At 40.2% G+C, this 16,516-nt stretch overlaps 1 protein-coding gene and 1 long non-coding RNA gene across 51 annotated transcripts in view; one reads left to right on the forward strand and one right to left on the reverse strand.

The window, feature by feature from the left end:
- Positions 1 to 16,516, reverse strand: part of LOC146395264 (uncharacterized) — a 624,884-nt gene that overhangs the window by 238,930 nt on the left and 369,438 nt on the right. The window lies entirely within an intron of this gene.
- Positions 1 to 16,516, forward strand: part of CBFA2T2 (CBFA2/RUNX1 partner transcriptional co-repressor 2) — a 168,022-nt gene that overhangs the window by 104,158 nt on the left and 47,348 nt on the right. For all 50 annotated transcript variants that reach the window (XR_014832200.1, XR_014832197.1, XR_014832198.1 and 47 more), the window contains one exon: positions 15,782 to 15,925. Coding sequence is in view for 37 of the 50 variants with exons in the window: in XM_085003615.1 (XP_084859741.1) it covers positions 15,782 to 15,925 (144 nt within the window). In the remaining 13 variants the exon portion in view is untranslated. The remainder of the gene's footprint in view (positions 1 to 15,781; positions 15,926 to 16,516) is intronic.

The raw sequence follows: 16,516 nt of genomic DNA on the forward strand, positions 1-16,516 counted from the left end.
CTGTGGCACATGGAAGTTCCCAGGCTAGGGGTCAAGTCAGAGCTACAGCTACCAGCCTACACCACAGCCACAGCAACACCAGATCTGAGCCCTGTCTGCAGCCTACACTGCAGCTTGCCACAACACCAGATTCTTAACCCACTGAGCGAAGCCAGAGATCAAACCTGCATCCTCATGGATACTAATGAGGTTCTTAACCCACTGAGCCTCAATGGGAACTCTGGGGGTTTTTTGGTGTAGTGGGGTGCTGCCCCACAGCGTATGGAGTTCCTGGGCCAGGGGATCAGATCTGAGCCACAGTTGCCACCTACACTGCAGCTGCAGCAATACCAGATCCCACGACCCACTGTACCCAGCTGGGGATTGAACCTGCATCCCAGCACTCCAGACATGGCGTCAGTCCCATTGTGCCACAGCAAGAACCCCCTGTCCTCATTTTCTGCCTTATTCATATTTTCCCTGTGAGTGGTATTGTTCTACAAGGGCTTTGGTAGATAGAGGATGGACATGGGTAACTGAGCCTGGTGCTGGAGAACTGGGAACTGAAAACATCCGTAGAGAAATGCTAAGCAGAAGATTCTGTGAAACAGTATGGACAGATGGCAGAATATGAGAAATGGTGAGAGTAAGGCGCTTGTAAACATCTTATAAATCTTTGACTTTATGACTAATCCAAAGAAACTGATTAGTAGCCTGAAGAAGAGGACCTGAAATAAAGTATGAACAAATATTTGGTGTATAATAGTCACTGTGTATTCTTTTTTTTTTTTTTTTTTTTTTTTTTTTTTGCTTTTTAGGCCGAATTTGCAGCATGTGGAAGATCCCAGACTCAGGGTCAAATTGGAGCTGCAGCTGCTAGTCTACACTGACCCACAATGGGAACTCCCAGTCACTGTCTATTCTTAAACAACACTGAAAATGAGGTAAAAGTTAAGAGGATAAAAATCAAACATAATTTGGAGTTCTTGTCATGGCTCAGTGGAAACAAATCTGACTAGCACCCATGAGGATGCAGGTTCGATCCCTGACCTTGCTCTGTAGGTTAAGGATCTGGTGTTACTGTGAACTGTGGTATAGGTCACAAATGCAGCTTAAATCTCGAGTTGCGTGGCTGTGGCTATGGCATAGGCCAGCAGCTACAGCTCCAATTTAACCCCTAGCCTGGGAACCTCCATATGCCACAGGTGTGACCCTAAAACAAACAAACAAACAAACAAACAAAAAAGCATAATTTAATTTAGTGTATTTTGAAACATCACATCTTTTCCTTTCAGCCTCTCATAGCTGTAATTTCCTCACTTTTTCATTGACAACTCACAGTTCTAGACCATACTGTTCAACTCCAAACTTCTGAATTATATCAACTAGAAACTTCCACTTGGCTATCTCAGAGGCCACATGAAAGCAGTGTGTCCAATACTGAGCTCATTATTTCTCTCCCCTCCAACATACTCATTCTCTCTCTGGAGGCCTCTGTTTTGGTTGATAATTCCAGATGATATCCTGACGTATCCTCCACATCTAATCAGTCAACCAGTCCTGTCTATTCTAACTAAATATTGAAATCTACCTCAATTTTTCCATTCCTATTGCTACTCCTATCCAAAACTACAATCATCTCCCACTATAACAACCTTGTAATTTATTCCTGCATTATGATCTCTCTCTCACCAGTTTCCCCATTGCAGCTAGTGATCTTTCTTTTCTTAGAAAATATTTCAAGTGTACAAAATAAGAAAACACAGTGTAACAGTCACTCACAGCAGCTATAGCTCCGATTAGACCCCTAGCCTGGGAATCTCTATATGCTGCAGGTACGGCCCTAGAAAAGACAAAAGAAAAAAAAAAAAAAAGATTTTATATAACTGTATGAGGTTTGTTCCTAGGTGGTTTATAATTTTTGTTGTACATAAATATATTTTTGAAATTACTGTTTATTGTTGATACATAGGAGTATAATTAATTTTTGCAATATTGGACTTTTATCTAGCAACCTTGCTGAACGTGGATGTTAATTCTAATATTGGGTGATAGAGTCTCTTTGTTCTGTATCGAAAGTCATCTGGTGTGTACAAAAAGATAATTTTCTTTCCAATCCTTATGCCCATTAGCATTGGTTAACTGTCCTGCTGTAGTGGCTTGACTTTTGAGAAAATGTTGAATAAAAGCATTGATACTGGGCATCCTTTATCTTTCAGAGTTGAAAGGCAATGCTTATAATATTTCACCACTGAGTATATGGGGTTTTAGAAGAGATCCTTTATTAAGTTAAGGAATTGATCTTCTGTTTCTAGTTTTATTAAAATTCATGGGTGTAAATTTATTTATTTATTTTTTTTAAAGACCGCACCTGTGGCATATGGAGGTTCCAAGGCTAGGGGTCAAACTGGAGCTGTAGCTGCTGGTCTATACCACAGCCACAGCAATGCAGGATCCGAGCCATGTCTGCAACCTATACCACAGTTCACAGTAATGCCAGATCCTTAACCCACTGAGCAAGGCCAGGGATAGAACCTTCGTCCTCATGGATGCTAGTCAGATTTCGTTTCTGCTGAGCTGCGACAGGAACTCCAGAAATTGGGTTTTACTGAATGCTTTTCTGTAATTATAAAGTTAATTTTAAGGTGATTTTTAAAAAATCTGATAAGGAAGTTCCCTGGTGGCTCATTAGGGATCTGGTGTTGTCACTGCTATGGCTCTGGTTACTGCTGTGGTGCAAGATTGATTCCTGGCCTGGGAACGTCCACATGCTGCCATGGGCATGGCCATAAAAATTAAGAAATCAAAAATCTGTTAATATAGTGAATGTGCCCTTTTGTAGCCAGTTTCTTTCCATCAGCCCCAGGCACTTACCTGCTTTTTATCACTAATACTGTTTTGTCTAAAGTTGTATGTAAAATAATACAGTAAGTAGTTCCATTGTGTGTCTGGCATCTTTCACTTAATGCTTTTGGTATTCATCCATGTATTGAATGAATCTCATATCAGTAGTGTTTTCTATTTTGTTGATGTTATGATTTTGGCTTCTTTGATGACTAGTATGTCTAAAATCTTTTTTATATCCTTATCAGCCGTTTGTATATATATCTTCTTTTGGGAATTGTGCCTTTAAATCTTTTTGCACATTCTTAAAGTTGGGTTGTTTCTTATCAAGTTGTTAGAGTTAATTATATATTCTGGGTTATCTCTGTGTCTGGTGTCAGAGGAACTGGTAGAAGATAGAGACAAAGAGATGACTAAGGAGGAAATAAGCATAATCATGAAGGAAGTAATCCTTCACAGGTGTGCTGGTCATCTTTGGTATTCTTCTTTTAGCTCTGTCTGATTTTTGGAAGAACATCAGATAACTAGCATCCTTTTTGCAGTTCCTCAGCTCTGACTTCATGTTGTTAGTGTTCTGTCTTTAAATAGTGCTATCTTTAATTTTTTATTTTTTTATATGTGATTTGCCTTGGAGGTCAGTATGTAAAACTCTCTTTATATCCAGTCTTAAGAAAATAAAAATGTTATTAAGATGAACCACTTCAGTGGATGTGGTTTTTTTAAAGACTGGGTTTTGGAGGGGTGGGGGGGTGTTGGTGTTGTGCCTGTGGCATACAGAAGTTCCCAGGCCAGTTATCAAACCCATGCCATAGCAGCAGTTCAAGCACAGCAGTGACTCTAGCCATAGCAGTGATAACATTGGATTCATAACTCTCTAAGCTACCAGGGAACTCCTAAAAAAAAAAGGCTTTATAGGCATAGAAATAAGAAGTAAACTAAGAATTAGACATTTGGGGAGTTGTCTCTGTGGTGGTACCAGTTCAGTCCCTGGCCCAAAAACATCCATGTGCCTATGGAACCGAAAAAGGAAGAAAAAAAATTAGACATGCATTTTTCAAGTTTTTAAATCAACTGTAGCAGTGGTCAGGAAGCTATGGCCTACTGCCTGTTTTTGCAAACAAAGTTTTACTGCAACACAGCCATTCCTTTGTGTATTGTCTACTGTACCAGCACAGCAGAATTGAATAGTTGTGGCAGAGACCATATGGCCCAAAATGCAAAAAATATTATGTTACCCTTGGCAGAAAAAGTTTTTTGATCCCTAAGCTATAGGAATGTATTAGATAATTAATTTTCCAATGTATTTATGAATGGAATGGAACAATTTGTTTTTTCAATTTCTGTTGTAAGTGTTTTTTGTTTTAATTGGGCTCTGTCTTCAAGGTCCCTTGTAAAATATTTTCTGGTAATTTCTTTACTTGATGCTTATGCTTCAGTTTTTGTTGAATAATAAGTTATCTGTCATTGTAAACAGTTATTCCTGGCTATCTCTGCGTATGAAGTCTACACGTTGTTAGAAAATTGGATGTGTTGTCAGGTTTGTGGCAGAGCTTTAAGGAGGAGAAGTGCTCATCCTTAAGCATGTACTAATGTACATACATAATCAGTGTAGCCGGCCTTATAAGCCTATAAGTGCAGTAGTAATTTTGATGTTCTTTTCTCTGTCTTTAGCAGATTTAAATTGTCAGTTTTGGAAATACTTCTCATCTGACTTACACATTTAGTATACTTAACTATGCTTGGCAGTGCTAAAGAGAAATTGTGGTCAAGAAAATCTTTTTCCTGATTTTTCCCTTGGTCTAATCCTAACTTTAGGGACACTATTCAGATTATATCCTTCATGCTTTTGTCCTTATGTGCTGCCTTTAAAACTCCTGTAGCCTTCCCAATAAGCTGCTTCATGATCTGTTAGACTTCCCTGGCCTTCATTAGTAAGTAATGCTTCTACTTCTTTATTTTCCTAGTTTCTTTCTTTCTTTCTTTCTTTTTTTTTTAAGGCCGCATCTGCAGTATATGGAAGTTCCCAGGCTAGGGGTTGCATCAGAGCTGCAGCTGTGACCCGTGCTGCATCCCAAACACTGAATCCTTAACCCACTGTTCAAAGCCAGGGATGAAACCCGCATTTTCATGGATACCAGTTGGGCTCGTTACTGCTGAGCCACGACAGGAACTCCTATTTTCTTAGTATTTTATACACATTTAAATATATCTGAGGAGTTCCTGTTGTGGCGCAGTGGGTTAAGGATCCAGTGTTGTCTCTTGTGGCAGCTTGGATTGCTGCTGAAGCACAGGTTCAATCCCTGACCCAGCACAGTGGGTTAAGTATCCAGTGTTGCGGCACCTGTGGCATAGGTTGCATCTGCAGCTCAAATTTGATCCTTGCCCTGAAAAAAATATGTCTTTCTCATAACTCAGGACCCTGTCTTTTTTATCTCTTTCCCAAATCCTGGCAAATACAGGACGGTCAGTAGAATGAGATTTAGAGAGCCTCAAAATTCAGCTACAAATGTTTGGAAACAATCCAGTTTTTTATCAGTAGGGAATTGTTTAAATTGTGATACATCCTCACAATGAAATGTCATGCATTTGTTTTTAAAAATTATGGAATTAAGCATTTTAGGACATACTGTAAAATTATAAAAGAAAGAACCAAAGAAAGTATAGTTTATTTGTGGTTATAGATCAGTTGCTTATTGGTCTATTGTTATAACAAACTATTAAGCTTTTTTTTTTTTTTTTTTTTTTTTTGCTTATGAATCCATGAATCAGGAAGTTCTGCTCTTGGTTGTTCTCACTCATTCATTTGTCTGCAAGCAGCTAACTACAGGTCACACTCATGAGGCTAGGCTCTCACATGTTTGAGGATCAGTTGGCCTTAGCTGGTATAACTCATCTCTGCTCCATGTGGTCTTATCCTCCAGCAGACTGGTCTGATTTGCTTGCATGGCAGGGTCAGGTTTCAAAGACACTGGCACTCTGTCACTTAAATCACATTATAGTAGCCAAAGCAAGTCAGAGTTCAGGAATAGAGGAATAGATCCCATTTTCTGACACATGGCAAAAGGCATGGCTACAGAAGTGCCATTTGGGGGGATACTCTGTCTAATTATGCTGCCTTTGTATATCTGTGAAGCTTTTGATTTCTCCTTCAGATCTGAATGAGAGCCGTGCTGGGTAAAGTAATCTTGGTCAGAGGTTTTTTCCTCTCATCCCATTAAGTATATCTTGCCACTCTCTTCTGGCCTGCAGAGTTTCTGCTGAAAAATCTGCCAATAACCTTCTTGAGGTTCTCTTGTATGTTATTTATTTCTTTTCCCTAGCTGCTTCAGTATTTTCTCTTTGTCTTTAATTTTGGTCAGTTTGATTAAGATGTGTCTCAGGGTTTTCCTCCTTGGGTTTATTTTATATGGCACTCGTCATGCTTCCTGTATTTGAGTGAGTGGTTTCTTTCACATGTTAGGGAAGTTTTCAGCTGTTATCTCTTCAAATATTTTTTCTGTCCCTTTCTCTCTCTCTTCACCTTCTGGCACCCCTATAATATGGATGTTGGTGTGTTTACCATTGTCCCAGTGTTCTCTGATATTGTCTTCAATTCTTTTCAATCTTTTTTCTCTTTTCTGTTCTACATCAGTGATTTCCACTAGTCTGTCATCCACCTTGCTTATTTGTTCTTCTGCCTCCCGTATTCTGCTGTTCATTGCTTCTAATGATTTTTTTTATTTCAGTTACTGTATTTTGCATCTCTGCTTAAGTTTTAAATCTTCTATTTCTTTGCTCAGTGTTAACTGCAAATTATTAATCTTTGCCTCCAGTTTATTTCCAGTGTCTTGCATCATCTTCAGCATCATCAGTCTAAAGTCTTTTTCCTGGAAGCTGATAATCTCCAGATCACTTAGCTGGTGTTTTTTGTTTTTGCGGGGGGGTGGTTCTTGCTCCTTTATCTGAGTTCTATTTCTCTGCCTTTTCATTTTTATAGGTTTTTGGTGTGGTGTCCTTTTTGTAGAAAATAGAGTTGTAGCCTCTCTTATTTCTGATGTCTGCCCCCCTTGTGGCTGAAGTTGGTACCGGGGCTTGCTATAGGCTTCCTGATAGGAGCAACTGGTGCCTGCTCACTGATAGACAGGGCTGATTCCTATCCCTCTGGTGGGTGGGGCTTTGTCACTGGGTGAGATTGAAGGGGGCTGTGTATCTGGGGGGGGTCTTTAGGCAGCCTGTTTACTGATGGGTGGGGCTGTGATCCCACCTGGATTATTGTTTGGCCTGGGGCCTCTCAGCACTCATGGGAGGGGCCAGATTTTCCCAAAATGGCCACCTCTAGAGAATATATGCTGATGAATATTCTTGAGAGCTTTGCCTCCAATGCCATTCCCTCATATCGAGCCACAGTCACTGCCTGTTTTCCCAGGAGCTCCTCCAAGAGCCGCAGTCAGGTCCTACCCAGATTCCTATGGAGCCTCTGCTTTGCCCTGGGACCCAGTGCACATGAAAGCCTGTGTGCACCTTTTAAGAATGGGGTCTCTGGAGTTTCTGTTGTGGTGCAGGGGTTAACAAATCCGACTAGGAACCATGCAGTTGCGGGTTCGATCCCTGACCTTGCTCAGTGGGTTGGGGATCTGGCGTTGCCGTGAGCTCTGGTGTAGGTTGCAGACGCAGCTTGGATCTCGCGTTGCTGTGGCTGTGGCATAGGCCGGCAGCTACAGCTCTGATTCGACCCCTAGCCTGGGAAACTCCATATGCTGCGGGAGCAGACCAAGAAATGGCAAAAAAAGACAAAAAAAAAAAAGAAAAGAAAAGAATGGGGTCTCTGTTTCCCCCAGCCCCATGGAGCTCAGGTGCACATTGGCCTTCAATGCCAGATTCTCCAGGGGCCCTTTCTCCCAATGCCAAATTCCCAGGCGTGGGGACCTGATGTGGAACTCAGAACTCTCAGTCCTGTAGGTGAGTCTCTGTGGTACAATAACTTTCCAGTCTGTGGTCTTCCCACCCGGCAGGTATGGGGTTGCTTATATCGAATAATTGCCACTCCTACCTCTTGATGTGGCCTCTCTTTGTCTTCTGGAGTAGGGTATCTTTTTGAAAGTTTCCATTCCATTTGGTTGAAGGTTGTTCAGCATTTGGTTGTAATTTTGTTGTTTTTATGAGAGAAGGTGAGCTCCAGTCCTTCTATTCCGCCATCTTAATCCTGTCTCCCTATGCTGCCTTTGTATAAATGGGGATGGAATAAGTATTTTTGTGTTTGCTCTTTTGTACAGAGAAAGAATGGATGGATACATAAGAAACATTAAAATGGTTACCTATGGAGTTCCCATCGTGGCGCAGTGGTTAACGAATCCGACTAGGAACCATGAGGTTGCGGGTTCGGTCCCTGCCCTTGCTCAGTGGGTTAACGATCCGGCGTTGCCGTGAGCTGTGGTGTAGGTTGCAGACGTGGCTCGGATCCCGCGTTGCTGTGGCTCTGGCGTAGGCCGGTGGCTACAGCTCCGATTAGACCCCTAGCCTGGGAACCTCCATATGCCGCGGGAGCGGCCCAAGAAATAGCAACAACAACAACAACAACAAAAGACAAAAGACAAAAAAAAAAAAAAATGGTTACCTATGAGGTAGGGAATGTAGGACAGGAACAGGGAGTTTTTATTTTTATGTCATACTGATTTTTGAACTTTATAAATGTATCCTTATACACAAAAAAAAGTAAGCTGCCTACTTTTGCCTCTGCCCCACCTTCCCCAAGATAGTTATCTTTAAACTATCACAATTGTTTCTTAGTTAGGAGTCTGATTTGTTTTATTTTATTTTTATTTTATTTATTTATTGCTTTTTAGGGCTGTACCCATAGCATATGGAGGTTCCCAGGCTAGGGGTCAAATTGGAGCTACAGCTGCCAGCCTGTGCAGAAACACAGGATCCAAGCTGCATCTGTGACCTATACCACAGCTCACGGCAACACCAGATCCTTAACCCACTGAGCGAGGCCAGGAATGGAACTTGTAATCTCATTAGTCAGGTTCATTTTGGCTGTGCCATGACAAGAACTCTCTGGTTATTTTAAATATTTAGATATATATACACACATGCATTTACAAAATCAGTGATGCTTTAGCACTTACCACAACGTAAAGCCAAACAACTTGAGCTAAAGAGGGACAAACATGGAAAAATGTGTCTGGATAATGATTTTACCTCTCCATAGTGCAACATGCTAAGGATGTTATAAAAATAGAAAACTTTGAAAGAGAGAACAAAGCAATAAACAGTTCTCTGTGCAAGAGTAGTACAATTTATTCCCCACATAGGAATTTGAAAAATCAAACATGAAACTAAAAAGTAGAATTATTCTGTAGCTTTAAGAGAAAGTAGTATTTGGAGTTCCTGCTGTGACCCAGTGGGTTAAGGATCCGGCATTGCCATAGCTGTGGTGCAGGTCACAGATGGCTCAGATTCTATCCCTGGCCCAGAAACTTCCATATGCTGAAGGTGCCGCCAGAAAAGGAAAAAAAGAAAGACAGAGAAAGAAAGTAACTAAACACAAACATAAACGTCCTGGGTAAGTGCTACTTGAGAAGAATCCTGTATGGTAAATTGTCCACAAATGAGGGCATTTACAAATCATTATGAACTGCTTTTTCTTTATAGCTAAAAAAAAATTACTTTGAGAAGTTCCTGTCGTGGCTCATCAGTAATGAACCCAGCTAGTATCCATGAGGATGCAAGTTCAATCCCTGGCTTTGCTCAGTGGGTTAAGGATCCTGTGTTGCCATGAGCTGTGGCATAGGTCGCAGATGTGGTTCAGACCTTGTGTTGCTGTGGCTATGGTGTAGGCTGGCAGCTGCAGCTCCAATTTGACCCATGGCCTGGGAACTTCCACATGCCTCAGGTGTGGCCCTAAAAAGACCAAAAAAAAAAAAAAATACTTTGAGGTTGACAAAGGAATGATAAATAGAAGATGTATAAATATGAGAGAAGAAAAATATAATTATGTGATGGAAAGGGTTACCCATAAACACCTGGAAAGAAGGACAATTCCCAGGGCTGCAAAAGGGAAAGAGATTTAGGTGAAAGATGGTGATCTTGATGGGAAGGATGCTGTGACTATGGTGTTTTTTATCTGTCTCTGGGGGTAACACAACACAGGGTTACTGGGAGGGGAACAATAATACATGTAATAATGGCTGGTATGACATAGTGAACTCTCTTATTTACTTGAATCAGATTAACAATCTACTAGAGTTAATCATTTTTTCTGGCCATTGAGATATTTATCTATGATGAACTCTGGGTAATGGAATATATGGTTGAGTGCTCCTGATTACCACCTCTGAGGAAAATAAGCTAAATTGAGATCTTTTAGATGTATAGTGCAGAAATACTGATCATTCCAAACAGGTTGACTGTAGAAGCCATTTCTATTTGCTTCTTTAAAATAACCAAAGCAGGAGTTCCCATCGTGGCACAGTGGAAACAAATCCAACTAGGAACCATGAGGTTGTAGGTTCGATTTGTGGCCTTGCTCAGTGGATTAAGGATCTGGCCTTGCCGTGAGCCGTGGTATAGGTTGCAGACACGGCTCGGATCTGGCTTTGCTGTGGCTGTGGTATAGGCCAGCAGCTGTAGCTCTGATTGGACCCCTAGCCTGGGAACTTCCATTTGTTGCAGGTGCGACCCTAAAAAGCAAAAAAATAAAATAACCAAAGCACAAACTGATAGAGTGACTATATTATCAACTATTTTGAACTTTAGAGTCTGTGTTTAGACTAAGTTTGAAATTTTCTCTTTTTTTGGCCATGCCTATGGCATGTGGAAGTTCCTGGCCCAGGGATCAAACCTCAGCTACAGCAGTAACACTAGATCCTTAACCACTAGGCCCCCAGGAAGCTCCAGTGTGAGCCTTTATGATAAAATTAAGGATTATTTTAATTTTTTAGGACACATTATATCTCTGATGTTTGAGCAGTGGTGTTTATCGGCTCAAGTCACACTTAAGAAAAAATAATTCTTTTTTAAATTTATTTTTTATGAGAGTATAGTTGATTTACAATGTTATGCCAATTTCTGCTGTACAACAAAGTGACCCAGTCATGCATACACACACACACACACACACACACACATTCCTTTTTTTTATGACAGCATATGGAAGATCCCAGGCCAAGGATTGAATCCGAGCTGCACCTGCAACAATGCCAGGCTGAGGATTGAACCTGAGGCCCTGCAGCAGTCCCAGCCTCTGCAATCAGATTCTTAACCCGCTATGCCACAGCAGGAATTCCTACATTCCTTTTCTTTTATTATCCTTTATCATGGTCTATCCCAAGAGATTGGATATAGTTCCCTTTGCTATACAATAGGACCTCATTACTTATTACGGATAGTTCTTAATGTAATAGTTTGCCTCTACTAACCCCAAACTTTCAGGCAATCCTATTCTCTCCCCTCTCACCCTTGGTAACCACAAGTCTGTTATCTATGTCTACGAGTCTGTGTCTCATAGACAGATTCATTTGTGCTGTATTTTAGATTCCACATATAAGTGATATCATATGGTATTTGTCTTTCTCTTTGACTTACTTCACTTAGTATGAGAGTCTCTGGTTGTATTCATATTGCTGCAAATGGCATTATTTAGTTCTCTTTTATGGGTATATATGCCCATGAGTGGGATTACTGGATCATATGGTAGTTATATATTGAGTTTTCTGAGGAACCTCCATACTGGTTTCCATAGTGGTTGTACCAGTTTACATTCCCACCAACAGTGTAGGAGGCTTCCCTTAAGAAAAAATAATTTCTTCTTGAAGTTTTTCTAAGATTCTATGGAATTGAGCCAAAAATATGTTGGTTCTTTCAAGGGATCCAGCTAGATGTTTTATAAAATATCAGTTTTATAAAAATTCAGAAACAAAATCACTCTAAAAGTGATGAATAAAGGCATGCATTGGCCACCAAGCAGAGGATTAAAATGTCTGCCTCGGTATCCACCAACTGAGCAACTGCTGAATTTGTCAGGTTATTAACCAGGATAGGGCTCTCACACCTTGAAGTGCAGTCATGCCACCCAGCTTCCAACAAAAATACATCTGACATTGTACTTGGTACTTTTGCAACTGTTCTTTCGTAGATCATTCCACCAATATCTCTGAAGTCATGTGAATTGCTGATAGTACACCCATTTTCTATGGAGAACAGATGTTAATATTAACTTGGATATAGACAATTAAGTGGTAAAATCAGGACTTGACACTAGTCTTCATGTTTTCGTATCATCATTATTGTTTATTGAGTACCTTCTTTATACCTAATAATTGGGCATTATTTCTAATTTTAGTGTACATGCTACCAAAGCGAGCACTAACCATTACTTCTAAGCCCTCCATCTTTCCTGCCAGATATGTCTTACTATCTCTCATTTTATACATGTTGAAAATGAGGCCTGGAAAGGTGAAATGATTTGATAAAATTCATGTAGGTCATTAGAATAAGGATTCACAGAGTTCTGGTCGAGACTTAGCAGAAGTGAATCTGACTAGCATCCATGAAGACACAGGTTTGATCCCTGGCCTCTCTCAGTGGGTTAAGGATCTGGCATTGCCATGAGCTGTGGTGTAGGTCGCAGATGTAGCTCAAATCTGGCATTGCTGTGGCTGTGGCCTAGGCCCGCAGCTAAACCTCTGAATCGACCCCTAAGCTGAAAACCTCCATATGCCACGGGTGCAGCCCTAAAGTGACCAAAAAAAAAAAAAAAAAAAAAAAAGTCTGAAAAAAAATAAAAGAATAAGGATTCACACCAATCCTCTCAATCTCTGTATCTATACTTTTCCTTTTAGATAACATTTTTGCCTGAAACATGAAGAATGATACTAGTTTTGTAGATTTGTAGAACATGAATAAGAGATGGGCAGTTTTAATGTGTAAACTATATTCTGTGAAGTATGGGTTTTGCCTAGTATCTAAATTTTCATTTGGTGTGTGATTCAGTGTTCTGTGTTTGGGCTGCTCTCAGTTTTTCATTCTGTCAAGTGCTGAATGCTAAAACACATCTCATTGCTAAGCCCTCCTCAGGCCTTTGGCGCCCTTGCTGTAAAGGCAGGTGGTCTGAAGAAAGGCTCCCTCTAGGTTGTTATACACTATACACAACACATAACAGTGCGAGACAACTGTCAGTTCCTTCCCCCCTTTCTTCCCCCACCCTCCAGAAAGCTGGGCCCCAGATGGAAGAGCTGGAAACATGTCAACTGTTCTCTGAAGGGCATTGAGAAAACACTGTCAAGTAGAAAAAGGCAAAGCAATAGCTATTTAATCTGCTAATCAGACTGGACAACCATCAATTTTACAAAGAAAATATCCTGGACAGAAAGGTGGGAAGGGCTGGCAGAGTGTTGCCCACATGGCTCTCATAGAGCCACACATTTTTGTCGGGGACTTATAACTTTGGGGACGTTGCTCCCTAATTGACTCTCTGTATTCACTATATCTTTCCAAAACGTGGCTACTCTAAACTAAAGCTTAAAAATAATATTTGGGCAGAGTTCCCTGTTGGTTTATCAAGTTAAGGATCCAGTGTTGTCACTTCTGTGGCTCCGGTTGCTGCTATGGCGAGGGTTTGATATCTGGCCCTGCAACTTGCACATGCCACTGGTGTAGCCAATAATAATAATAATAATAGTAATTATATTTGGGGATATTTTCCTAATTAGAAGGTGCCCTTGAATGTTCAAAGATGTGCTTTGTTGCCAGTGTCACGAATATGTTTATATTAAATTGTGTTTATAACTATGATCACAGTGAAAGAAAACTTTGATTTAATATTCTTATTTGAACCTTTGTCTCTATTTCTTATACTTTAAATCAAATTTAGCAGTTATTGGAGAATAAATACCTGGTACTTTAGTGACAAGCTTGGAATTACTGAGAGGAACATAGTTCAGTTTAAAGGTGATTGTGCTGTACAGCAGAAATTGACAAACATTGTAAATTAACTATGCTGTAATAAAAAAAATTCTTTAAAAAGGGTGATTATAATAACTCTGGCCCTATTATTAACCAAGTAGGTAACAAATTCCTTTTAATGGAGAAAAATACTTCTTTTTTTTTTTTCTTTTTAGGGCCGCAGCTGTGGCATATGCAAGTTTCCAGGCTAGGGGTCAAGTTGGAGCTACAGAGCCAGCCTGTGCCAGAGCCATAGCAATGCCAGATCCGAGCTGCGTCTGCGACGTACACTACAGCTCACGGCAATGTCAGATCCTTAACCCACTGAGCAAGACCAGGGGTTGAACCCACGTCCTCATGGATCCTAGTTGGGTTTATTGCCGCTGAGCCATAGCAGGAGCTCCAAAATAAATTCTTGAAGATATTAAAACATTACTCTTCATTATCAAGTCTTAGTCATATTAGCTTATACCTAGTTCTAACATCATTAAGTTTAATCTATCTAATATGACTTTCTGGAATTTGTTCCTATCTAGTGTTATCAAGTAGCTGCTTATTATGAATTGTCCCTGTAGATGAAGTAGCCTGTGCTTAGTTTAGGGTCAGCTCTCTTTTTCTTCTTTTTGGTTACTGTATATCATAAATGACATGCCTGTTATCGGAAATGTTTATCCCACTTTTCTCTTTACTTGGTATAGTTGATACATATAAACATTTATTTCATCATCATTTGTAGTAATTCAATTTATATACAACTGATTATGATTCTTTTTCCATGCCATGCAGTTGGTGTTTACTGGTCTGGACAGTCCCACATTAGCTTTTTTTCCCCCTACTAATTTTTTTTTTTCTTTTTAGGGCCACACCTGCAGCATATGGAAGTCCCAGGCTAGGGGTTGATTCAGAGCTGCAGCTGCTGGCCTACCCCACAGCCACAGCAATGCCAGATCTGAGATAAGCTAAATTTATGACTTGGTTTCTTCCTTTTCAGCCACTATCTTTGCTGTTAACTCTCATGTCACATCACCACTTGATGTTGCTTGCCTTGTCTTAGTTTCCTTGAATTGTCATAACAAAGTCCGGCAAACTGGGTAGCTTAAGTCAACACTATTCTCTCACAGTTCAGGAGGCCAAATGTCCAAAACCAAGGTATCAATCAGCAGAGTTGATGAATTCCTGAATCTTCTAGATTCAGAAGAAGAATCTATTCTATACCTGTCTTCTAGCTTCAGGTGGGTTCTGACAAGCCTTAGCCTTCCTTGGCTTATAGATGGTACCATTCCAGTCACTGCCTCCATTGTCACGTCGTGTTCTCTCTGTGGGCCTGTGTCTCTCTTCCATCTGTGTATGTGTCTGTCTTTTCTCCTCTTCTTATAAGAACATCATTCATATTGAATTTAGAAACTACCTTGATAATCCAGGCTGATCTCCTCTTCTCAAGATCCTTAACCTAATTACATCTTCAAGGACCCTTTTTCCAAATAAGGAAACATTCACAGTTTTGTCCATAGAGATGTAGACCTCTATTTTGAGGACCACCATTTTATTTCGTCTTTCTTTTTTTTAATTTTTTTGTATTATAATTGATTTTTAATGGGGGGGCACCATTTAGCCTGTTACGTTAATCATCTTCTTAACTTCTCAGTCCTCTAGGTAAATATGTTGGTATTTTATTTTATTTTATTTATTTATTTATTTATTTTTGTCTTTTTTTGGTCTTTTCTAGGGCCGCACCCGCAGCATATGGAGGTTCCCAGGCTAGGGGTCTAATTGGAGCTGTAGCTGCCAGCCTACACACAGCCACAGCAACACAGGATCCAAGCCATGTCTGCGACCTACACCACAGCTCATGGCAACGCTGGATCCTCAACCCACTGAGCGAGGCCAGGGATCAAACCCGCAACCTCATGGTTCCTAGTTGGATTCGTTAACCACTGAGCCACAATGGGAACTCAGATATGTTGGTATTTTAAATTGTCACCGTTTTCATTACCTTACAGAAAATTGTGACTTTCTTTCCTTTTGTTCTCCACAGTTGGTGCTGACAAAAGAGTGCCAGCAATGCCTGGATCACCTGTGGAAGTGAAGATTCAGTCAAGATCCTCACCTCCCACCATGCCGCCTCTCCCACCAATAAATCCTGGAGGACCTAGGCCAGTGTCATTCACTCCCACAGCATGTGAGACCTCTTAATACTTGGGTTTGTGCTTCAGAGTGACATTTAGATCTAAGTGAATACCATTCAGCCTTCTACATACACTATTCAGCATTCTCAAAATGACTGTTAAGATAGATGTTTATATACATATATACATTCACACACACACACGTCTCGTTTCTTTTATAAGTTGCTTTCTCCCTCTGAGAATACTGTGTAGCTAATTTAGGTATTTGGAAATTTGGTAGTCTAAATAGTTTGTTTTCATATTCTTTGGCTTTGTAGGTAGCTATTTTAATTTCTTTGGCTCTAAAGTAATGAATTTAAATTATTGATTTATATGGTTCAAAACAAGTTTCCTAAAATTATTGAACTATTTCTAAAAGTGTTCTAGGACTGTCATGGTTAGGCTTTTTAGAAAAGAAAATATTATCTTATTAGTTTACTAGGGTTGCTATAACAAAATACCAAAGACTGTGTGGCTTAAACAACAGAAATTTATTTTTTGACAGTTCTGGAAGTTAGAAGTTCAAGATCAAGGTGTCAGCAGGTTTCATTTTTTCTGAGGCTTCTCTGCTTGTCTTGCAGATAGCTGCCTTCTTGCTCTGTTGT

This window comes from Sus scrofa, chromosome 17, assembly GCF_054392235.1.
Source record: "Sus scrofa isolate SSC_HxYL_T2T_F1_AM1 chromosome 17, Sscrofa_HxYL_maternal_Yorkshire_Landrace_v2.0, whole genome shotgun sequence".
NCBI classification, from domain to species: Eukaryota; Metazoa; Chordata; class Mammalia; order Artiodactyla; family Suidae; genus Sus; species Sus scrofa.